This window comes from Garra rufa, chromosome 4 (assembly GCF_049309525.1).
Source record: "Garra rufa chromosome 4, GarRuf1.0, whole genome shotgun sequence".
In the NCBI taxonomy this organism is placed as follows: domain Eukaryota; kingdom Metazoa; phylum Chordata; class Actinopteri; order Cypriniformes; family Cyprinidae; genus Garra; species Garra rufa.
In genome coordinates, this window is record NC_133364.1 from 12,166,526 (window position 1) to 12,191,306 (window position 24,781).

Here is a 24,781-nt window from a genome sequence, read left to right on the forward strand (position 1 = left end):
ATGTGGAGCTTTTGTCATTTTGTCAAAGTTCTGTACGTGCCCTTAAGCTACTTAAAAGAATACAATGTTTGCCACCAGCAGGTGACTGCAATAACACAAGGTTTTTTTGTTTGTTTGTTTGTTTGAAAGTGCAACGTTTCACCAAGAACAGGAAGTTGCTGTAACTCAGGCAGACAGTGGCTGCATTCAAAATTGCATACTTCACTGCTATATAGTAAGCGAAAAACAAAAGAAGTATGTCTAAATTCACAGTATGCATAAAAGATTTCTGTAGACAAAAGGTACCTGGATGACCTACTATTTCCAGCATGGTTCTGAAGCATGCATAAGATGGATACTTTACTTTTCAATGAGGCCAGGATTTATTAATGGCATTAACACAACAAAGATTACACTCCTTCCACACACATTCAAACCTGCTGGTAACAGTAAGTGATATTAACACTCCCAGCAACATACTAAAATTTGACAGCATGAGTTAAACATCCTAAAAATATGTTAAAACAAGATAGCAACACTTAGCTAAGTGACTAATGCATTCTATTAATGCCATTAATGACAGGATGTTGTTGTAACTCAAGCAATAGAGTGTTTACCCACCACAAGATTTTTCCCAAGGGGAAATATTTCAGTGAAATATCAAAGTCAACAAACAATATATTTTTTTCTAAATTACAACCACAACAAAGACAGACAATGAAATTATCGAGATAATGAATTAGTTCTTATTAAAAGATTTACTTCTTTATTTCTCATTCTTAATGTTCTTCAGTTGTATTCAGTACAATTCAGGAATCAGAAGTAGATGATCATTATCTTCACAATTAATGAAAAAAAAAATTTTTCTTCAAAAATGCTGTTTGATTAGTTATTCATTACACATATTTTTATCTCATTTAGTCATCTTTTTGAGTGAAACATATAATCCTTGTGTCCCACAATGTAATATTCTCAGAACAATTGTTATATAACTACAACACAGCCACTGAATAACATTTATGCAGACATCTTTTAAAAGAGGAAAGTGTAGAAATACTTTTCCCTGATATGTTAATTAGATATTATACCCCTGGTTTCATTAAGGCTCAAGACTAAAATGTAAGTCTGAGCTGTTCCAACTGAAACAAACTTGCACTGACTGATCATAAAATATATCAGTGCCTTTGTTTGATCTCAAGATGCATACTAGTAATGTTTTTTCTAAGGCATGTTTATTATAATTAAATTAAAATGTATTGGTTGAATATGGCCTAATCCTGGTTTAGGCTAAGCCCTGTCTATTAAACCAGGCCATAATGTTAAAAATAATTCTGTTGATATAGATTTATGTTCATAATGACCATATTTAAGTAGCATATTGAGCGAATCAAATGCAAATGCAGGTGGTAGTGGGTGTGGCCTTTGAGTCATGAAGCCCCTCCCTCGTCGTTCAACTCCTCCCCCACATCATCATAGTCTGCATTAAAAAAAGGCGAAAAGTATTTCAAACTGAATAAGTTTCTTTTAAATCAGCAAGTTACAAATAAAATAATTTCATAGTTTGTGTGTCTGTAATATGTACACATCTATTTAGTAAATGTAGAAAATATTAGGCAAAATGTTACCTAACAGGTTTCTCACATCTTCAGTAATACTCCATGCATCATCATACTCCTCCGGATCTCCCACTTTACACATGTACAAAAAAGATTATTTTACATTTTAATACACTTTGATCTTGTGTCATATCATAGATCCCTGCCCCCTCATTAAAGACTGTTAGATTACACCTGATATAGCCATAATGATTCATTAATGGTGTAAACATGTTCGATATATCAAATTATTAAAAAAAATAAGTTCTGCCTGACTGACCTGTTGCAGATTGAGAGCACTGTCCATTAATGATGACATCATCATAATCCTCTGGTCACACACACACACACACACACACACACACACACACACACACACACACACACACACACACACACACGATAAAATATAATTTTATTTTATCTGAACTGGTCTTTGCCTTAAAGAAGTAGGATGTAAAAACCCATGCTCAAAATTATATACAAAAATGAAATCACCTTTTCCAGTATAGTTCTGTCCACTAGTAATAACATCATAATATCCCTCTGGTGTGTCGTCTACAAATTTAACATGAAGCCATTGCCATTGCATTTAAAACAACCTTAAATGAACCCATTGTAGAATTACAGAGAGAGAACTACAGCTTAAGCACAGAAGAGCATCAGCACCTGTCTCACGATCTGGTCTTAGTCCACCGGTGAAGATTTCCTCATAGATTCCTGGTGTGATCTCATTCACCCTCTCTAAATCCAAACAAACACATATGTGCATGTGAGTCATTCAATTCCTAAAAAGTTGTGAATTTCACGGTTTACATTTATTTAATTTCTTTACTGAGTTTGCAAATCACATCTCTAACCTGAGAGAAGCTCAGCAGAATCTTCAGAGATGAGACTCCCTGTTAAAGAGAGCAGAATCATTACTAACAGTCAACAGACTGAATCCTCATTTCATCTGGATCATAAAGCTCTGTGATAGTAAAAGAAAGCCAAAAGATCTATTTTTTAAATGTCATCTTTGTAGGATTCAAGCTTGCACTTGCAGGCTGTTTTAAAAGTTAAGATCAACAATCTGATCCTTATATAAGCATGAGATGCCAAGCTGATTTTAACATTGTGAGGCCAATTAGTATCTATAAATAGTATCTCTCATGATGCCTCACCTCTACGAGTAAATTGATTTTGTCTGTGATAAATTTCTTCATAAACTGGCTCAGTCTGAGAATGAGTCCTGTGAAGTCCTGTGTACCAGTCAGCAAGAGCTGTGAGTTTAGACAGACAAACCTGCTGTCAGTTCACCACACATGACTGATCACACACTGAATAAGACACAATATGACAGTCTCTGGATCTCTCCTACCTCTCCTCATCACTCTGTTCTGCTGAATCAGTATAAGCAGTGGCACTAAGAGCAGGAAGAGCACAACTCCCAGTACAACCACAAGCACTGGGGAGACGGAGAGAGACACTGCTGGAGGAGTTTGTAGAAGAGTCTCTGATGTTGAGCGCACTGGAGGAGAAACTGATGTTGTTGTGGCAGGAGTAGTAGACACTAACAAATCTGGCAAATCTGTGAAAAGAGACATTAACCTTCATGCAATTAACTGATTTAACTACACAAATATCATTAACATTAATATGATCAAATAAATATTATTCAGTGTTTTGTTGGGACCTGCACAGGTGAGTCCAGCGTGCTCTTTGTTGGAGCAGTCAGTGTGGTTATTCAGGGAGAGAGGACAGTCCCACAGGTGAAGCTCATTCCCTCTGCACTCAACCTTGTTCAGCCACACAACACCTTCACCAGCACCAAAGACTGAATTCCCATCAGCCCTCAGTGCTGCTCCACAACCCAGCTGCCTGCAGACCACCTGAGCATCGCTGATGTCCCACTGATCATCACAGACTGAGCCCCACACAGCGTTATGATACACCTCCAGCCTCCCAGAGCACTGGCCCTCCCCTCCACTCAGTCTGAGTGGAAGATGCTCTAAAACACACATCATCCAGCATTTATTAGCTTCAGCACAACAGAAGCATATTTATATACTGCAAATGCTATAATCAATTTGAGCAACTTGAACATGCAAAACAAATGACTAGTAGAAAGCACCTCCAATTTTTCTAAATGATGAGAAAAACTATTATTTTTTTTATTTTTATTTTTTTGTGGTGAGTCAAGAGCTGTCACAGAAGCACTCTGATTATTTATTACTAATATTTTCAAAGCTAGTGAGTTTTATATGTGGAAAAGTAATAAATATTTAAACCTGTTGTCAAATATACTTACTTGAACACTGTCTCTGGTGAGGAGATAATGAACATGTCAGACGACTCCGCAGAGACTCGTGACTTTCCTCCTCTGAGATTATAACATAATCAGTTTCATAAATAATTTCTGATTCTTTCAGAATCTATGTACTACATTTCTTAAAAAAAAAATACCTTTATATTTATAAAAATATAACTGAATTTAAATAGTTTAAAACCTTACCTGAGCAGGTGATCGTGGCCACCTCATTATCACAGTAATTCTGTCCCCATGGTGAAGATGGACACTGCCATAAAGTGGAATCATGTCGTCGACATTTCAAAAAATCCAGCCAATTATGAGGTTTCAGTCCCACTGAATATTTAGGTTCACTGCCAGATCTTCCACAGTTCAGCTCTTGACAGATCAGACTCGCTGTGTCTCTGTCCATCTTGTTGTAACACACATTTCCCCAGGATCCATTGTAGAAAACCTCCACATTCCCTTCACAGCCCTCAGTTAACCTGATCTCTTTAAACTCTAGATGAAAAAGAATGGGAAATACATATATTTTTAAATAACAGGTCTTTTAGTGCTCTTAAGAACTAAATAAATAAAAATAAAAAAATAGAAATTTTATTTTACTACCAGATGATGAAACAGTTTCAATAATACATAGATTTAAATTTTACAATCTGCCATTAAAGAAATGTTTCATAAGCTAAATGAACTGATGTATTGGAGTCATTAATTCGGGAAATTGACTAAAACTGTCACATTGTGTGTTTTGCAATGAGCAGCAGTGCTGCGCCTCTGAGTAAGGAGAACTTTTGGGTGCTTTACAGCAGGAAAATGCATGTTCATGAACTGTTAATGAAATAACTTCTGGCATTCATTTAAAAATGCATAAGAACAGTTTTCAACCCTGTTCTAAATGTGTATAATGCAAAAACTGGATTTCATTATTCATTAATCATATACATAGACTATTAAAATGTTTTTTTTATGTTTACATTTGTTCACTGATTACCTGAGCACGTGACTCCTACATCCTCCTTGTGACTACAGTCATGTTTTCCCCAGCCTGGAGAAGAGCAGCTCCACAGGGACGTCTCATTTCCCTCACACTCCACCTCATCCAGCCATATGGGTCCAGAACCAGGACCAAACCAGGCTGGTACCTGCTGGTTACTGAGGGCCACTCCACACTGCAGCTGTCTGCACACCACATGGGCATCTTTAATATCCCAGGAGTCATCACACACTGTCCCCCATGAGCCACTGTGAAAAACCTCCAGCCTCCCTGCACAGTCTCCCCCAGAACCCACCAGCCTGATGGACCCGTGACCTGGTAGTCAGAGAAGAAAGAAAAAACATTATTGATGATCACTAACAACTGAAGAATCTGCCCAGATGTTGTTGTTCTCACCAAGGCAGGTGATTGACAGCTGTTGTGTGGAGCTGCAGTTGAGAGTTTGTGGAGAGCTGCAGTTCCCCAGATGAGCTTCACTCCCAGAGCACTGGAAGCCTGTCACACACTCATGACTGTGTTCAGGACTGGATGAAGAGGAGCTGTAGAAGTTGAGCACAGAGCCACAGCCCAGCTGTCTGCAGACCACGGATGATTCAGTGAGACTCCAGGAGTCCAGCAGAACTCTCCTCCAGACCTGATGGATGAAAACTTCCACCTCCCCCTCACACTGTCTCTCTCCAGACAACCGCACCAGACCATCATGAAGAGCCAGAGAAGAATCTTGAGAGGAGATATGACATTTTATTCAAATGGTATTTTAAGGTAATTTATGTATTTAATATTTTTTTAATAAAATCCTCTTACCAGAGCAGATGACTCCAACATCTCGTCTATGAGAACATTCAGCTCGACTCCATGAAGAGATGGAACATTCTGAGAGTTTTGTTTCATTCCCGTCACAATCAAACACATCAGCCCAGATTTCACCACTTCCCTCTCCAAACCAGTCTGATCCCACAACAGACACAGCAATCCCACAATTCAGCTGTCTACAGAGGACACTGGCAGCTCTCATATCCCAGCATGCATCACACACCGTGCCCCATTTACTGAGATACTGACGTTCAACTCGACCAGAACAGATATCAGGACCGTTTACCAGTCTGAGATCTATGTAACCTGAACAAAGAACAAAGTTTATTTAGTTTTTTTTTTTTTAAAGCAATAACAAACCAAAAAAAACTTTGTGATTATCACAGTTAAAAACTACAGCTCCAGTACCAGAACAAAACAGCCCAATGGCATTTTCATTGGTACAGTTGTGTTTGAGAGATGATGATGCTGGACAGAAAGAAATATAGGATTCATCTCCTCTGCACTGAATCTCTTGTGTCCACATCTGAGCATCTCCTTTGCCAAAAGCAGCTGCTCCCAGCACCTGTACAGGAGCCCCACAGTCCAGCTCTCTACACACAACCTCTGCATCCTGCTGGTCAAAGGCAGCATCACACACTATATTCCAGGTATTCTCATGATTCACCTCTAATCTCCCAGAGCACAGGTGAGGTCCATCAGTAAGTCTGGAATGTTTATGATCTGTTTATATTACATTTAAAAAATGGTACAAAAGAGACAAATCACAGTTATTCAGAGTGTATTTGTTAAGTACATGAAAATTACAGTTTTACCAATTTACAGTTATTTATGACATTTACTGTATAATATCTCATTCACCTGAACAGATGACTCCAGCATCACCATTATGATTACATGTGTTTATACCCCATCCTGCTGATCCACAGTTCTTCAATGTAGATTCCATTCCAGAACAAAAAGCACTCATCCAGATTGGTCCTGATCCTTGTCCAAAGTGAGCATCACTCAGAGCATCTACAGGTTCTCCACAGTCCAGCTCTCTACACACCACTGCGGCATCAGCCAAATCCCAGTCATCATCACACACTGTACCCCACTGACCTCTATGATGAACCTCCACTGTACCAGCACAAGGACTGTTACCACCAACCAACCTCACATTCATTGCATCTGAGAGAGCATAGCAAAGAATTAAAATAATAGAGCACTGTGTTGTATAAATAGACCTATTTCTCTCTTTCTCTCTCCCTATTAATCCAGCTCTTACCAGCACATGCCAGTCTAACATTTTTGTCCTGTGAACAGTTGTTTTTTTGTGATAGTGATGTTGGACAAAGATTTATGTGGGTTTCATTTCCTCTGCACTGAATCTCTTGTGTCCACATCTGAGTGTCTCCTTTGCCAAAAGCAGCTTCTCCCAGCACCTGTACAGGAGCCCCACAGTCCAGCTCTCTACACACAACCTCTGCATCCTGCTGGTCAAAGGCAGCGTCACACACTGACATCCACGTCTGATTATGAAGTATCTCTAACCTCCCAGAGCAGCGAGAACCTTCAACCAGCCTGACTTCTGAAAAGTTATTGGGACATTTTACTCTTTTGTGGGCTATATTTATTATAAAATATATAGGCCTATATATAAAATGTAATCTTCTTAACACATTTATAACACTACCCAGAAGCAGTTTAAGTTCCCACTTTTTTTCTGTTGATTTAAAATAAATAAAAATAAAAAGTATATTTAAAATAAAGTTACTCGCAGACAAACTATGGGTTTCCTTCACTTAGCATGTGTATACATGAGTATATTCTTATTGACTGATTGATTGATTTAATATGCACTTTTAAATGAGATACAGAGGAATGATAGCCAATGTGTAGTTTAAACTGTAACAGTTGTGAGTGCATATGATGTTAGGTGTTTCTTGAAGGTGTAGAAAATATTTTGTGTGTGTATAAATATATAAAATTAAAATATATTAGAGCAAACAATTTCACTGATTAAGGTGAGATACTGCATTGTATGGAGCAGTTTACCTGAGCAGATGACTCCAGCATCATCAAAATGATCACAGTTGCTTTCACTCCATCCTGTTGAGCCACAGCTCTTCAGTGAGGGCTCCGATCCAGTGCACACAACGTAACTCATCCAGATTTGTCCTGATCCTGATCCAAAGTGAGCACCACCCAGAGCATCTACAGGTTCTCCACAGTCCAGCTCTCTACACACCACTGCAGCATTTGCCATGTCCCAGTAGTCATCACACACTGTTCCCCACTGACCTCTATGGAGAATCTCCACTCTACCAGCACAGCGACTGTTACCACCTGCCAGCCTCACATTTACACTGTCTGTATATTGAACAAAGAGAATAATTAATGAAGAGAGAGTGAGGAAAACAGAGAATCAAAATGAACAAATCACATTATGAGAGGGGAAATTTTATTTAGGTAACCTTTTAATCAGGGGATTTGAATAGAAAAGAATTAGCACCAACCTGCACACACTAGTTCAACACTGTATTCATGAGAACAGCTGTGTTTGTGTGTTGGTGATGTTGGACAGTAGTGAATCTGAGACTCATTTCCTCTACACTGAATCTCTTGTGTCCACATCTGATTGTCTCCTTTGCCAAAAGCAGCTGCTCCCAGCACCTGTACAGGAGCCCCACAGTCCAGCTCTCTACACACAACCTCTGAATCCTGCTGGTCAAAGGCAGCGTCACACACTGACATCCATGACTGATCATGAAGTATCTCTAACCTCCCAGAGCAGCGAGAACCTCCAACCAGCCTGACTTCTAAAAGAAAGAAAGAAAGATTTTATTGATAAAAATCATATCATCAGCTGCCCCCAAACTTATGGAGTTAGTGTGACAATTTATTAAGTTGAGGAGCTGAGCAGTTTACCTGAGCAAATGACTCCAGCATCATCATCATGATCACAATTGCTTTTATCCCATCCTGTCGAGCCACAGTTCTTTAATGTGGACTCTGATCCAGTACATAAGACATAACTCATCCAGATCGGTCCTGATCCTTGTCCAAAATGTGCATCACCCACAGAATCAACGGGTTCTCCACAGTTTAGTTCTCGACACACCACTGCAGCATCAGCCATATCCCAGTCCTCATCACACACTGTTCCCCACTGACCTCTATGAAAAACCTCTACTCTACCAGCACAGCGACTGTGACCATCAACCAACCTCACATTCACACTATCTGTATATTGAACATTGAGGACAAAAAATGACAGTCTTATAATATGAATGAATCATGTTACATTCAACCTGAAGAAGAATTAGTTCCAACCTGCACACATCAGTCCAACGCTGTATTCATGAGAACAGTTATTTTCATATGATGGTGATGTTGGACAGAGGTGAATCTGAGATTCATTTCCTCTGCACTGAATCTCTTGTGTCCACATCTGAGTGTCTCCTTTGCCAAAAGCAGCTGTTCCCAGCACCTGTACAGGAGCCCCACAGTCCAGCTCTCTACACACAACCTCTGCATCCTGCTGGTCAAAGGCAGCGTCACACACTGACATCCACGTCTGATCATGAAATATCTCTAACCTCCCAGAGCAGCGAGAATCTCCAACCAGCCTGACTTCTGAAAGAACAATGATCATTTAAATGATAAACAGGGGGGAAATTATAAAATAAAAAACACAGCCCAACCATTTTCAAGCGTCATGTTTCTTAAGCACCAAATCCACAAGTTAGAATCACTTCAAAAGGAACGTGTTCCTGAAAACTGCGGCTTTGAAAATACAGGAATTAACGACACTGTAAATTATTTTAAAACAGAAATGTAATTCTAAATTGTAAGAATTTACAGAATTTATGTTTTACTGTATTTTGCTTTGCACACACACAAGACTCTTCTTTCGAAAACATTTTTTAAAAGCGTTCAAACTGACCCCAAACTTTTGGAGTTAGTGGAGGGGCACTTTTGGGTGATATATTATTTTGTTGAAGTTTTAAACAGTTTACCTGAGCAGATGACTCCAGCATCTTTAGAATGATCACAGCTGCTTTTACCCCAACCTGCTGACCCACAGTTCTTCAGTGTAGACTCTGATCCAGTGCACACAACAAAACTCATCCAGATCGGTCCTAATCCTTGTCCAAAATGAGCATCACTCAGAGCATCTACAGGTTCTCCACAGTCCAGCTCTCTACACACCACTGTAGCATCAACCAAATCCCAACCAACATCACACACTGTTCCCCACTGACCTCTATGATGAACCTCCACTCTACCAGCACAAGGACTGTCGCCATCGACTAACCTCACATTCACACCGTCTTTTTGTGCAACAGATGCATGACAGACTGAAAGAAAGAAGGAAAGAACAATTGGAGAAAGAAAAATAAACATTTGAGAAATAATTTAATAAATTAAGAAAATATGAATAATATGTGGTAATTCGACAGCAGTTAGCTGTTGCAGATAAGCAGTTGAATCAAGATGGTTTTCCCTCTCAGCTAAAGTATAAACCTACCAGCGGTGATGAGTATTAGAAGAAATATCAGCTTCAGGCCCCTCATCGTCTCCTTCATGCACAATACAAACTATTTCATTAGCTCATAAGTTTCTCCTATAAAAAGCCCCCTAAAGAGAAGAGCCCTAAAACTTTCCAATCACGCTCATCATTACCTTATTAGACAGAACAGAGGAAATCATCAAACAACTGCAGTGACAAATCAGAAGAGGCTTTTCTGATTTTCACCAAATATATCAAAATAACGTCAGCGCTGAAAAGGACTCCTCCTCCACTATATAAAGACTCTTCCGTGAGGATACACACGCACACACACACCTGCCAGAGGCAAAAAATAGTAACACATCATACAGAAAACATTAAAGATTTTAGAGAGGAAGTACTCAAAGATATTTACAGCATCAGCACCTGCTGAGATACAGAGACTGATAACTGCTTATTTAAAGCATAATAATATATGCAATAATATATTTAATTGTATATTTACTTATATTTTTGTCAAATATATATTTTATGCCAAATATATTTTATAAAAATATATTTTAAATGACTGAAATATATCATTTTAATAACGGTTAATTATTTTAATTGTTTTTACAACCTTGTTACCCATTTTACCATAGTTTCTTTTTTTATGCTGATGATTTAATTATTAATACATGGTTTTATTGATTGTCCTTTTGATTTAACAATGCTTAAGAAATCACAAACCAGAGTACAAATCAGTTTTACTTATCAACTACTTATCAACACTATTTATTCTTAGACAGGTAAGAGCAATGCTGAAAGCATTTGGAAGATAAATTATTTGGTTATTTATCATAATTCTTTTTTTTTTTTTTCTAGTCAAACAGACTTGTTTAGAAAATTAAACAAAGTGACACAATAGTGTTTCATAATAGACTGAATGCTGAGTGATGGGAGAATCAACAACTATTGTAGGAGACAAACTGTTGATTTATCAACCAAAAAAAAAAAAAAAAAATTTTTTAACATGTTTAGCCTTACATCTATGCATTTTTTAATTCTCAAATAATCATAAATTAATAAGGCTTAAGAAAAAATGTTAAATAGGCAAATAAGCATCTGATTTATTTTTATTATTTGTTTTAATAAGACAACAGAGTAATGGTAACAACTTCAAGTGAGGGATAAGGCACAGTATTAATTATATTTGCTAGAAAAAAAACATAATCATCATTTTATGTAATTATTGTGTGTGTGTGTTTATGATAGTTAAAAGGTTTGTTAAAGAAAAACAACAGAGAATCAAAGAAATGGTACTAAAGAAGCCCATCATTAAGAACTCTAGAAGCTAGAACCCTAAGGTAGAAGCTTTATAATTGTGATTACAAGAACGGAAGCTGTGGGTGTGGCTCTAAGTCATATAGTCCCACCCTCATTTTGCTTCCTCCCCCACATCATCATAGTCTGTTATCAAAAAACAAAAGCAAATATATCATGTTAAATGTAGCATTTAATATTTTAAACGGAGCCATTTATAGCAGCTTATAAGAAAAGGCAACAAAAACTTACCCAACAGGTTTATCTCATCTTCATTGCTGTTCTTCACATCGTCATACTCCTCCTGATCTCCCTCTGATACACATGTGAAATAAAAACTTACATTGTAATGTATAACACAGCTTGTGTCATTCATCTCTTTCACCTCATGACTGTCTGAGACCATTGGATTAAACCTGATAAAGCCATGATTCATTAATGGTATAAACATTCAATATTTCATAGAAACAAAATCTGGTTCTGTGCGACTCACCTGTTACACCTTGAGAGTCCTGTCCATTAATGATCACATCATCATAATGTTCTGATGTGTCCACTATATACACATGGATATATGTACAGAACAAAGGTTGTATTTTATTGAGCCTCACTTTGAAGAGAAATGTCTTTAAAAAATAATTTTAATACCTTTAATATCAGAGTTGTGTTCAGGGGTGATAACATCATCATAGCTTTCAGGTACGTCTTCTACAAATTGAACATGAATCAAATATCATCACACTAATCTGAATGTATATTTTCTTAATATAATATATAGAATAAGAGATATTGCCAGATTTACCAACAGTGTACATTAGGGCAAACACTTGTTTGCTAAAGACATGCAGTGAAAATCAGAGATAAAAAAAGACACTAAATTTATGGGGAGGAGAGTATTTAAGTGATTTACTATGGTTTGCTGTAGTCAATTTACTGGTATTAACCTAATTTGCAACAGTGTTGTTAGTAGATTACCTGCACCTGATTATCACCATCTATGCTAATTTGCACTGTTCTTGGTAGATTATGTTAGTCATTACGGAAATGATCTATGATCAATGATTTGCTCATTGTCAGTAGATCAACCGTAGAACTTTCCACTCCTGTCAGCACTTTAAAGGATTGCGTTCTCATGCTTATTTGCCCTGTTTAATAAATCTAACGGACAGAATTACAACTACAGTACAGAACTGCACCTGTCTCATAATCTGGTTTCAGTCCATCAGTGATGACATCGTCATAGTATTCTGGTGTGATTTCATTCACCATCTCTTCTGCATCAAAGCAAAATACAGTATTATTAGAAATCAATTGCTCTTGCAGACCATGAGGTCATTACCATTTTAATCAAGTAATGAATGATATTACCAGTTTGCAAGACAAGAATACACTGTAAAGTCAGCGAAAGGATTCATAGATTGATAATTCAGCAATTATGTGGTTTGAAGCAGGAGGAAGACAGACTGTCTTATTAATGATATTAAATGAGATTTGTGGCTCATGTCTCACCCCTCTGAGTGAAGTGATTGCGTCTGCGCTGAATCTCCTCATAAACGGCCTCAGTCGTCGTCCTGTGTCTCCTCTTAGAGAGAGCTGTGAGTGTAGACAGACAAACCTGAACTGAACTGACAGTGCACAACACATGACTGATCACACACTGAATAAGACACAATATGACAGTCTCTGCATCTCTCCTACCTCTCCTCATCACTCTGTTCTGCTGAATCAGTATAAGCAGTGGCACTAAGAGCAGTAAGAGCACAACTCCCAGTACAATCACAAGTTCTGGGGGGCCAGAGAGTGAAGCTGCTGGAGGAGTTTGTGGAGGATCAACTGATGTTGAGCGCACTGGAGCAGAAACTGAAGGAAAAGCTGATGTTGTTGTGGCAGGAGTAGTGGTCACTGACAAATCTGGAAAATCTGTCAAAACACATTTAAAATTACAGTAGTCTTGAATACAAAAATATTATTAGCTCTAAAATAATCAAATAAACACCATTCCTCAGTGTTTTGCTGTCACCTGCACAGGTGAGTCCAGCATGCTCTTTGTGGGAGCAGTCCGTGTGTTTTTTCAGGGATAGAGGACAGTCCCACAGGTGAATCTCATTTCCTCTGCACTCGACTCTGTTCAGCCACACAACACCTTCACCAGCACCAAAGACTGAATTCCTATCAGCCCTCAGTGCTGCTCCACAACCCAGCTGCCTGCAGACCACCTGAGCATCGCTGATGTCCCACTGATCATCACAGACTGAGCCCCACACAGTGTTATGATACACCTCCAGCCTCCCAGAGCACCGGCCCTCCCCTCCACTCAGTCTGAGAGGAAGACGTTCTAAAAGACACACACAACACAGACAATACAGCATTATTATTGCTAAACTGACAAAACAGTGGCACCTGTTTGTAAGTTCTGGTATATAAAGTTTAAAGTCAACAAATGTTAATAATAACTTGGGTACTAAAATGTAAACATGGTTTATGAGGACACTTCCTATATGTCCCCAAAAACCAAATCTAAAAATGACAGACATTCATAATAAGTCATAAGCAGTTTTGTGGATGTAGTATGTGGATGAAATCCTCCAGAACAAAATTACATACTTACATTTCATATGGCTGTTATGATTTTTATGTTCTTCTACTTTAAATGGACTTACTTGAACACTGTCTTTGGAGTGGAGATGCGGAGCATGACAAATAGCTTCCAAGAGACTCATGACTCTCCTTTTCTGTAATCAAAAGTTACCATTATATTATATACACAATTCATAACTCATAAGATTACCGATGCATTTTTAGTGAGGGAAATAACATCAGTTGTACCTGAGCAAGTGATTTTGGCCACTTCATCTTTATTACAGTCATTCAGTCCCCATGGGGAAGATGGACACTGCCACAGACTTGAATCGTGTGGTCGACATTTCACTTTATCAAGCCAGTTACGAGCTGATTCCACTCTTTGTAAAGAATTTAAAATATTACCAGATCTTTCACAATTTAGCTCTTGACAGATCAGACTGTGACGGTAGAATGAAGGAGGAAGCAAATGCAGTGAAATACAGTTTATTAGAAATTAAGGTGAGTATACAACAAGGCTCTGGTGATGAAATCTCTCGGCTGGGGTGGAGCAGGGGCAAGATGGCTGGAGGTGCGGTGGCGTGAGTCCCGTGGTGATGAATCCTGATGAAGTTCAGTGCAAACACGACGAAAATCCAGACACGAAATAATCCACATGAAGACCAAGACACACGAAGACAGAACCAGCACGACCACAACATCCAGACGAACTATTGGACGGGGAAAGAGAGAATGAGGTGAGTATATATAGGCTGATGATGATGAGAGACACCTGCGCCGGACTGATTGGCAGCTCAGCTGAGCGAGCAGACAATCACATGACAAACCACAGATCACGGGACATGAGAACACGGCAGATACGTGAACCGTGACAGTACCCCTCCTCCTAGGAACGTCCCACGACGTTCCCAGACCCTCTTACCTGTTGATTGTAATCATCAATAAGGGAGTGATCCAGTATGTCTCTGGCAGGTACCCAACTTCTCTCCTCCGGACCGTAACCTTCCCAGTCCACCAAGTACTGGTATCCGCGTCCCCTCCGCCTAGAGTCCAGAATACGATTTACCGAATAAGTTGGTTCCCCGTCTACGAGTCGCGGCGGTGGAGGAACCGGGATGGGCGGATTAATACGTGCAAAAAACACGGGTTTAATTTTGGAAACATGGAAGACGGGATGAATCCTCCTGTATACTGGAGGAAGTTTAAGGCGGACTGCCACCGGACTAATGATCTTGGTGACAGGAAATGGGCCAATGAATTTAGGAGCAAGTTTATTAGATACGGATCGGAGTGGAATGTTCTTAGTAGAAAGCCACACTTTGGAACCGACGACATATACGGGAGGCCTCGACCGGTGGCGATCAGCCTTGGCCTTGGTGCGCGCTCCCACCTGGAGTAGAGTCTCACGGGCTCTAGTCCAGGTGCGATGACACCTCTGGACGAAGGCGTGGGCAGAGGGGACCGCGACTTCAGATTCCAGACTGGGAAAATTAGGTGGCTGGTACCCTAAACTACATTCAAATGGTGATAGGCCCGTGGATGATACTGGTAATGAATTGTGGGCATACTCCACCATTGAGAGTTGTTGGCTCCAGGAGGAAGGATTCTTGGTGACCATGCATCGCAGCGCCCTTTCCAAGTCTTGGTTGGCTCTCTCAGTTTGCCCATTGCTCTGAGGGTGGAAACCTGAAGAAAGACTAACAGTTGCCCCCAATAATTTACAAAATTCTCTCCAAAATTTGGACACAAATTGGGGACCTCTGTCGGAGACCACGTCTGTCGGGAGGCCATGTAACCGAAAGACGTGGTCAACGACAACCACCGCTGTCTCCTTGGCTGAGGGTAATTTGGGCAAGGGAATAAAATGGACCGCCTTCGAGAACCGGTCCACCACGGTCAAAACTACCGTGTTGCCCTGGGAGGGCGGGAGGGCGGTGACAAAATCTAGCGCGATGTGGGACCAGGGTCTCGAAGGGATCGGCAGCGGTTGAAGGAGCCCATCAGGGGGTCTGTTAGACGTCTTGCCAATGGCACAGACTGAGCAAGCCAAAACAAAACTGCGAACGTCACGAGCCATAAGAGGCCACCAGAATCATTGCTTGACCAAATGTATAGTTCGATTAACCCCTGGATGACAGGCTATATTAGAAGAATGTCCCCATTGTATAACCTCGGACCGTAATCCCTCTGGCACAAATAAGCGGTTCGGTGGACAAGCGGTCGGAGGCGTTACCCCATCTAAGGCTCTTTTAACCTTCGTTTCGACCTCCCATGTGAGAGTTGAAACGATAAGCGTCTCAGGAAAAATACTCTCGGGAGTGGACGGGCGATCGGAGTAGTCAAAAATACGCGACAAAGAATCGGGTTTAACATTTTTGGAACCCGGGCGGTACGAAAGAGTAAAATCAAAACGTCCGAAAAAAAGTGCCCACCGAGCCTGCCTAGAGTTCAATCTTTTAGCAGTCTTAATATATTCGAGGTTCTTGTGATCGGTCCATACTATGAAAGGTACCCCCGACCCCTCTAACCAATGACGCCATTCTTCCAATGCTAACTTGACTGCCAACAACTCTCGATTACCAATATCATAATTTGATTCCGCAGGTGACAGACGATGTGAATAAAACGCGCAGGGATGCATCTTGTCGTCCGTGGCCGAACGTTGTGACAACACCGCACCTACCCCCACCTCTGATGCGTCAACCTCCACCACGAACTGACGTGAAGGATCAGGGGTGACGAGAATGGGAGCCGAAACAAAGCGGCTCTTGAGTTTGGTGAACGCGGCCTCGGCTGCGTCCGACCACCTGAACGTCGTTCTGGGGGAGGTTAAGGCGGTCAGAGGTGAGGCTAGTTGGCTGTAATTACGAACAAAGCGCCGGTAAAAATTGGCAAACCCCAGAAACCTCTGTAGGGCCTTACGGGAATCTGGAGTTGGCCAATCCACCACAGCCTTAACCTTTTCCGGGTCCACACGAACTCCCTCTGCCGACAAGATGTACCCTAGAAAAGGAACAGACTGTGCATGAAAAACGCATTTCTCCGCCTTGACAAAAAGCCCATTCTCTAGCAGCCTCTGAAGCACTCGTCTGACGTGCTGCACATGTTCCTGGAGAGATGAAGAAAAAATCAATATGTCGTCCAGGTAGACATATATGAACTGATCGACCATGTCTCGTAGCACGTCATTAACGAGTGCTTGAAAGACCCCTGGGGAGTTGGACAAGCCGAAGGGCATGACCAAGTATTCAAAGTGCCCCCTGGGGGTATTAAAGGCAGTCTTCCATTCATCTCCCCTCCTGATGCGAACCAAATTATATGCGTTTCTTAAGTCCAATTTAGTGAAGACTGATGCTCCCTGCAACCTCTCGAAAGCTGAAGATATCAACGGCAAAGGATAAGTATTCTTTACCGTGATATTATTCAGCCCCCGGTAATCAATGCAAGGTCGCAGAGATCCATCTTTCTTCCCCACAAAAAAGAACCCCGCCCCCGCTGGAGAAGAGGAGGGTCGAATGAACCCGGCTGCTAGAGAATCAGAAATGTATTTCTCCATAGCCTCTCTCTCAGGAACTGAGAGCGAATATAACTTGCCCTTGGGCGGAGACGTACCTGGCAATAACTCTATCGCACAGTCATAGGGACGATGAGGAGGGAGAGAGGCAGCCCGAGACTTACTGAACACTTCCTTCAGGTCGAGGTACTCTACGGGCACGTTACACATATCCACCGCCTTCTCCTGAAACATAGAAACAGAGACAGATGGACAAGCAGACACAAGACAAGACTCATGACACTTATTGCTCCACTCAGACACCGACTTGAGCTGCCAATCAATCCGGGGGTTGTGTTTAACGAGCCAGGGGTGCCCCAAGACGATGGGTGCGTTGGGAGAGTCCAGGATGTAAAGTGAAACACTCTCACTGTGATTGCCAGACACAGTGAGAGTGACGGGTTCGGTGATGTGGGTGATCCTGGGTAATGTTTGACCGTTGAGAGCGAAGACTGCGACAGAATTGGAGAGAGGAACAAGGGGAACATGATTATGAATGGCAAAATTATAGTCCATGAAGTTACCTTCAGCCCCAGAGTCCAGAAGTGCAGTGCAGTGATGATCGTGCTTCTGCCATCTTAACCTAATCGGGAGGAGCGTGGAGGTCGAGCTGGATGAGGTCTTTTTAGCAGAGATCCCACCCGACAGTAGCCTCAGATTTACTGCCGGGCTGGCCCTTTTACCGGGCAGCTGAATGCGAAATGGCCGGGCGCCCCACAGTACAAACACAGTCCCTGGGATCTCCGCCTCTCCTTCTCCTCCCGAGAAAGCCGAGTTCGACCCACCTGCATGGGCTCGTGATCGTCGTTGTGGCTGATCGCGTCGTGGCCGCTGGCTCGAGGTTGATTTCCCTCCCCAGGGGGAAGCCGAGCGGGTAATCCCCGCCGCTCGGCTCGGGAGAGACGAGAGTCTACCCGCAAAGCAAGCTCGATGAGTCCGTTGAGATCGGCGGGTAGATCCAGGGCATAGATTTCACGTTGGACGCGATCAGCCAACCCATGCAGGAACCTATCCCACTGCGCCTCCTCGTTCCATTGACACTCTGCTGCTAAGGTGCGGAATTCTATAGAATAGTCGGAGACGGATCTCTCCCCCTGACGGAGATCCATCAAAGTCCGCGCGGCCTCCCTTCCTGAAGCCGCGCGATCGAACACCCTCTTCATTTCACTCGAGAGTGTCTGGAACGAGGCACAGCAAGGATCTTGATTCTCCCACACCGCCGTGCCCCAAAGTGCCGCCCTCCCCGTCAATAGGGTGAGTACAAATGCCACCTTGCTTTCCTCACTCAAAAAGGTGCGCGGTTGGAGAGCGAAATGCATGGAGCATTTGGTGAGGAAAGCTCAGCAGAAATTTGACTCACCACTATAGGCCTCCGGCGGGGGAAGGCAGGGCTCCGGATGTTGGCTAGCCGCAGATGGTCCTGGTGATGCGAAAGGGGCGGGCGGCGTGGGTGGTGTGACTGACGCAGCGGTAGGTTGCAGTTGTTGCATGCGCTGGGTCAACTCGGACACCTGCCCCACCAAAACTCGGATCGCTTGACCGGAGTCACTCGAGCTTTTTTCCTGTTTCTCCAGCCGAGAGATGCACTCCTGTAGATAGTGCTCCATGGTGGGTTGTGAAGTGCCTGCTGCTTCCATTGTTGGTCCAATAGTTCTGTGACGGCAGAATGAAGGAGGAAGCAAATGCAGTGAAATACAGTTTATTAGAAATTAAGGTGAGTATACAACAAGGCTCTGGTGATGAAATCTCTCGGCTGGGGTGGAGCAGGGGCAAGATGGCTGGAGGTGCGGTGGCGTGAGTCCCGTGGTGATGAATCCTGATGAAGTTCAGTGCAAACACGACGAAAATCCAGACACGAAATAATCCACATGAAGACCAAGACACACGAAGACAGAACCAGCACGACCACAACATCCAGACGAACTATTGGACGGGGAAAGAGAGAATGAGGTGAGTATATATAGGCTGATGATGATGAGAGACACCTGCGCCGGACTGATTGGCAGCTCAGCTGAGCGAGCAGACAATCACATGACAAACCACAGATCACGGGACATGAGAACACGGCAGATACGTGAACCGTGACACAGACTCGCTGTGTTTCTGTCCATCAGGTTCCAGCACACATTTCCCCAGGATCCATTGTAGAAAACCTCCACATTCCCTTCACAGCCTTCAGTTAATCTGATTTCTTTAAACTCTAGATGGAAAAGGAGAATCAACCTCAACTCTTATCCAGCCTGCCTGGTAATGTATAATGCACAGTGGATATTTAATTACATAGGTATGTTATTGAAAATTGTCTAAATTGTTAACCTCTATACCTGAGCACACGACTCCTACATCCTCCTTGTGATTACAGTCATGTTTTCCCCAGCCTGGAGAAGAGCAGCTCCACAGGGACGTCTCATTCCCCTCACACTCCACCTCATCCAGCCATATGGGTCCAGAACCAGAACCAAACCAGGCTGGTACCTGCTGGTTACTGAGGGCCACTCCACACTGCAGCTGTCTGCACACCACATGGGCATCTTTAATATCCCAGGAGTCATCACACACTGTCCCCCATGAGCCGCTGTGAAAAACTGCAGTTTCCCAGATGAGCTTCACTCCCAGAGCACTGGAAGCCCGTCACACACTCATGACTGTGTTCAGGACTGGATGAAGAGGAGCCGTAGAAGTTCAGCACATAGTCACAGCCCAGCTGTCTGCAGACCGCAGAGGATTCAGTGAGACTCCAGGAGTGTAGCAGAATTCTCCTCCAGACCTGATGGATGAAAACTTCCACCTCCCCCTCACACTGTCTCTCTCCAGACAACCGCACCAGACCATCATGAAGAGCCAGAGAGGAATCTGAGTGATAGATGTGGCTTTTTATTAAGATAAAGCAAGGTAATTTATGTATTTAACATTTTGTCAAAAAATATCTTACTAGAGCAGATGACTCCAACATCTCCGCTATGAGAATATTCAAATCGACTCCATGAAGAAATAGAACATTCTGAGAGTTTTGTTTCATTCCCGTCACAATCAAACACATCAGCCCAGATTTCACCACTTCCCTCTCCAAACCAGTCTGATCCCACAACCAACAAAGCAATACCACAGTTCAGCTGTCTACAGAGGACACTGGCAGCTCTGATATCCCAGCATGCATCACACACTGTGCCCCATTCATTCAGGAACTGAAGCTCCACTCTTCCAGAACAAGAGTCTGAACCGTTTACAATTCTGAGAGCTGTGTAACCTGGACAGAGAAAATCTTGGTTAATTATGTAATCCTTGTTACCTCAAGGAGGAAACAGAGATGTTACATCAACATATACTGACATATGGGTCTCACTTGGGAGCCTCAATCACCTCTGAATTGTACAAATAAAGGCAATAAACATTGCTAATGGAATTGAAATGCTCAGCCAGCAGAGCTAAGACCATGTCATGCCATTCAGTGGGGTATTTTGAGGTTGTGGAAGCAGAAATGTAATCTCCATTCACTTATTCAGGCAAAGGTTACATACATAACCTAAACCAGGGGTGCCCGAAATCAGTGCAGAAGGGCTGCTGTCTTGCAGAGTTTAGCTCCAACCCCGATTAGACACACCTGAACCAGCTAATCTAGATCTTACTAGTCAAAGTCATACTAGAAACATCCCAGCAGGTGATTTTAGGAAAGCTGGAGCTAACCTCTGCAGAACACTGGCCCTCCAGGACCGAGTGTGGACACCTATGACCTAGAAATTACCTTTCAGGTAGACTTGTTCAATGTTATTTTGACATACTAAGGCAAGGGGTTCCAATGGAAATCGGCACAACCACTTTGGGTAGAATGGTCCCTGCTCGCACAACAATTCTCAAAAGTGAGCTACAATGAGCCCATAGTCAAGAAAGTTTAGAATGTGAATGCCCACTTCCTTTAATAGGACAAGGGCAGCCTCTGCAACTTTGGTAAAGACATGGGGAGACAGGGACAGCCTGAAGGGGAGGACCTTGCACTGGTTTTACCTACCTTCGAAGCAAACCAAAAAAACGGTCTGCGTTGAGCCGATACAAAGACATAAATCAATACGTCCTTCTGGTTACCAATCTTGGGGACGAACGCACATGAGAATGCATGTGTGCATCCATATCTTAAAGAAAATTTGGGTACTGCTAGCCATCGGCCAACTGCGGAACAGAATGAAACTAAAGTTTTTTTCTTGGTGGTGCAGTCACCACCTCCTGGGAAAGAGCAGCTCTTTACATCTTTGGGTCCTCTGTCTGAAGTCACTTCACTGTCCTCTAGCAGGGTTTAGAAGTAACAAGTGGGATGGTTCTGGCCGCACATGAGCAGGTGTAAAAGCCACACGGGAACACCCTTGGTGACAACCAAACTGGGGGCCTCCAGGAGACAGCACCCCCATTGAGTAAATGTGGAGGAGGCTGTGAAGTGACTTTGGGCAGTAAAAGGTAGGGATGTGCAGTGGAGCCAATATCTGTATCTTTACCTGTAACAATCTCAAAATTATCTGCATCTGTATTTGGATAAAATCGAAACTGGATGGGCAGGCCTGTGCAATGCAGAGAGACTGGGCTGGGTAACGACAGAGGGGACTCACAAGGAAGGTAAGTTGCAATCGCAGTGTAAACATAATCATGCGCTTGCATTGAGAACATGAACCATCCATAAACACCGTCGCAGCTAATTATAGCCCAGAAATGTGCGATAGCGTTTGTAGCCATCAGAAGGCTCTGATGCAAAATTCTGAATGTGTGGATACCTGCCACCATCTAATATACCGTAATCCGTGTGTACGTGGGACTGGCTGAGCATGCAAATTGCACTCACTGATGTTTATTTATCATTTTTTAATACACAGAGGCAACTAGGGCTCCCAAGTGAGATAATGTTGACCGTGACTGACTGAAAGGTAACAGAGAGAACTTAACCAGAGCATATCAGTCCCAATATGTTGTCACTGGTACAGTTGTGTTTGAGATAAGATGTTGGACAGACAGATATATAAGACTCATTTCCTTCACACTGAATGTCTTGTGTCCATATCTGAGCGTTGTCTTTGCTAAAAGCAGCTGCTCCCAGCACCTTTACAGGTGTCCCACAGTCCAGCTCTCTACACACAACCTCTGCATCCTGCTGGTCAAAGGCAGTGTCACACACTGACATCCACGTCTGATCATGAAGTATCTCTAACCTCCCAGAGCACAGGTGAGATCCATAAACAAGTCTAGAACGTTTATGACCTGTTTATATTAAATAAAATAGTAAATAATTAAGTAAATAAAGCATAACATATTAGATATAGGCTACTAAAAAAAGCATAAAGATGTGGTACAGCGGTCAAAGGCATCCGTCTCAAAAGGAAAACAAATAAAATGCAGTACAGTGGAACAGTTGTTTTTTTTTTTTAATAGGGTGCCCCTCAATTATTCATACATTGGTTAAAAACTACGTAGCCACTGCCCGTTTTTTTTTTTTTTTTTTTTGCATAGATAATAGCTGTGCGGACATGGCTGTGTGCACGACGGAAATGAAACATGGAAAAAGAAGAATTAAGGCGCGGTCACACTGCACTTTTCATTCCATTGACTTCCATTCATATGCATGTGAATGTGTTAGGCCATAAACGCAAGCCTGTGTGAAAAGTGTTTGCATTTTGCTGCGTTCCAAAGTTCAAGATTGGTGACTTCATGTGACACCATGTGACCAACAGGAGATCGATATGTCACAGCATGACCTCTAGCTAAATGAAAAGAACCTAAATTTAAACTGCAGCACTGTGGTAAAGTGTAGTAGATTGTATGTTTTTTTTTTACATTTTAAATGTATTTTAATTTGTCATGTGCTGAATTTAACTTTTTAAAAAGACGCTGCAAAGCATGATGTCATATCACAACTGTAGCAGCAGCATCCGAGTGAAATTTCACATTCTCAAAGTCTAGTGTGACTGTGGCTTTAAAAGGGTTAAAGAAAAGGATTTTTTTTTTTTAGTTTACCTGAGCAGATGACTGCAGCATCTTTAGTATGACCACAGTAATTTTTACCCCATCCTGATAACCCACAGTACTTGAGGGTGGATTCGGATCCAGCACATAATGCAATACTCATCCAGACTGGTCCTGATCCTTGTCCAAATTGAGCACCACCCAGAGCATCTACAGGTTCTCCACAGCCCAGTTCTCTACACACCACTGCAGCATCAGCCAAATCCCAGCCATCATCACACACTGCTCCCCACTGACCTCTATGAAGAAGCTCCACTCTACCAGCACAAGAGCTTTTACCATTCACCAGTTTTACTTTCATTATGCCTAAAAGAGATAAACATACATATATGAAGAGTATAAAGTCCTCTGTGATGATGTTTCCAGAAAAAAACTCTTACCAGCACAAAGCAGCCCTACATCATTTTCATGGGAGCAGTGGAGTTGGTGTGAGGATGTTGGACAGAGATGAATCTGAGATTCATTTCCCCTACAGTGAATTTCTTGTGTCCAAATATGAGCATCTCCTTTGCCAAAAGCAGCTGTTCCCAGCACCTGTACAGGAGCCCCACAGTCCAGCTCTCTACACACAACCTCTGCATCCTGCTGGTCAAAGGCAGCATCACACACTGACATCCACGTCTGATCATGAAGTATCTCTAACCTTCCAGAGCAGCGCGAACCTCCAACCAGCCTGACTTCTGAAACAACAAGAGGATACATAATTAATAGGAATACATGATTATAATAGTTTGTTACAATTTGCCTTAAATTGATATTTAAAATATTTTAAATAGTGAAATAAAATTCCTTCCTTAATATGTTTGTTTTATTTCTATACTCTGCAGTAAAGCCTGTTGTCTACAATCTTACAATACAATACAAATTGTACAATACACAATACAAACTTCAAATAATGCATAATTTGTCTTATTAATGGCATTGTTACTTGTTACATAAGTAACTGGATGACTATAATGAGGTGATGGACCCTAGGGGCTCTTTAATGCCTTTTTTCAGATGCCCTTTTTATACTTTGAGCACCTGCCCCTTTAAAGGTCTCTGCACGGCCCTGCTCCCATCCAAGTACTAACCAGGCTCAACTCTGCTTAGCTTCAATGGGCAACCAGTCTTGGGCTACAGGGTGATATGCCTAAAACACCCTGTAGCATCTTTATTGCAGTGCTGCAGAAACATT

General features: G+C 42.0%; 2 protein-coding genes and 2 long non-coding RNA genes across 4 annotated transcripts; all 4 read right to left on the reverse strand.

Annotated features, from left to right (window-relative positions):
- Positions 1 to 866: 866 nt before the first annotated feature.
- On the reverse strand, positions 867 to 1,957 carry LOC141333602 (uncharacterized). Its single transcript, XR_012355398.1, has 3 exons — positions 1,855 to 1,957; positions 1,605 to 1,667; positions 867 to 1,456 (listed from the first exon to the last, which is right to left on the reverse strand). It is a non-coding gene; the product is annotated as an uncharacterized lncRNA (long non-coding RNA).
- Positions 1,958 to 2,243: 286 nt separating this feature from the next.
- Positions 2,244 to 2,837, reverse strand: LOC141333605 (uncharacterized). Its single transcript, XR_012355401.1, has 3 exons — positions 2,738 to 2,837; positions 2,435 to 2,473; positions 2,244 to 2,318 (listed from the first exon to the last, which is right to left on the reverse strand). It is a non-coding gene; the product is annotated as an uncharacterized lncRNA (long non-coding RNA).
- Positions 2,838 to 2,869: 32 nt separating this feature from the next.
- On the reverse strand, positions 2,870 to 7,179 carry LOC141332768 (scavenger receptor cysteine-rich type 1 protein M130-like). Its single transcript, XM_073837729.1, has 10 exons — positions 6,942 to 7,179; positions 6,533 to 6,844; positions 6,080 to 6,394; positions 5,663 to 5,977; positions 5,255 to 5,578; positions 4,856 to 5,173; positions 4,069 to 4,365; positions 3,865 to 3,936; positions 3,250 to 3,564; positions 2,870 to 3,144 (listed from the first exon to the last, which is right to left on the reverse strand). Exons 1-10 carry the CDS (start codon positions 7,177 to 7,179, stop codon positions 2,870 to 2,872), a joined length of 2,781 nt encoding a protein of 926 aa, XP_073693830.1.
- A 377-nt stretch (positions 7,180 to 7,556) lies between these two features.
- Positions 7,557 to 10,233, reverse strand: LOC141332769 (antigen WC1.1-like). The gene is given in 7 exon segments (XM_073837730.1): positions 7,557 to 7,561; positions 7,712 to 8,026; positions 8,173 to 8,492; positions 8,527 to 8,899; positions 8,990 to 9,292; positions 9,676 to 10,017; positions 10,188 to 10,233. Coding segments are annotated over 7 exon segments (1,704 nt in total).
- Between the last annotated feature and the right edge of the window lie 14,548 nt (positions 10,234 to 24,781).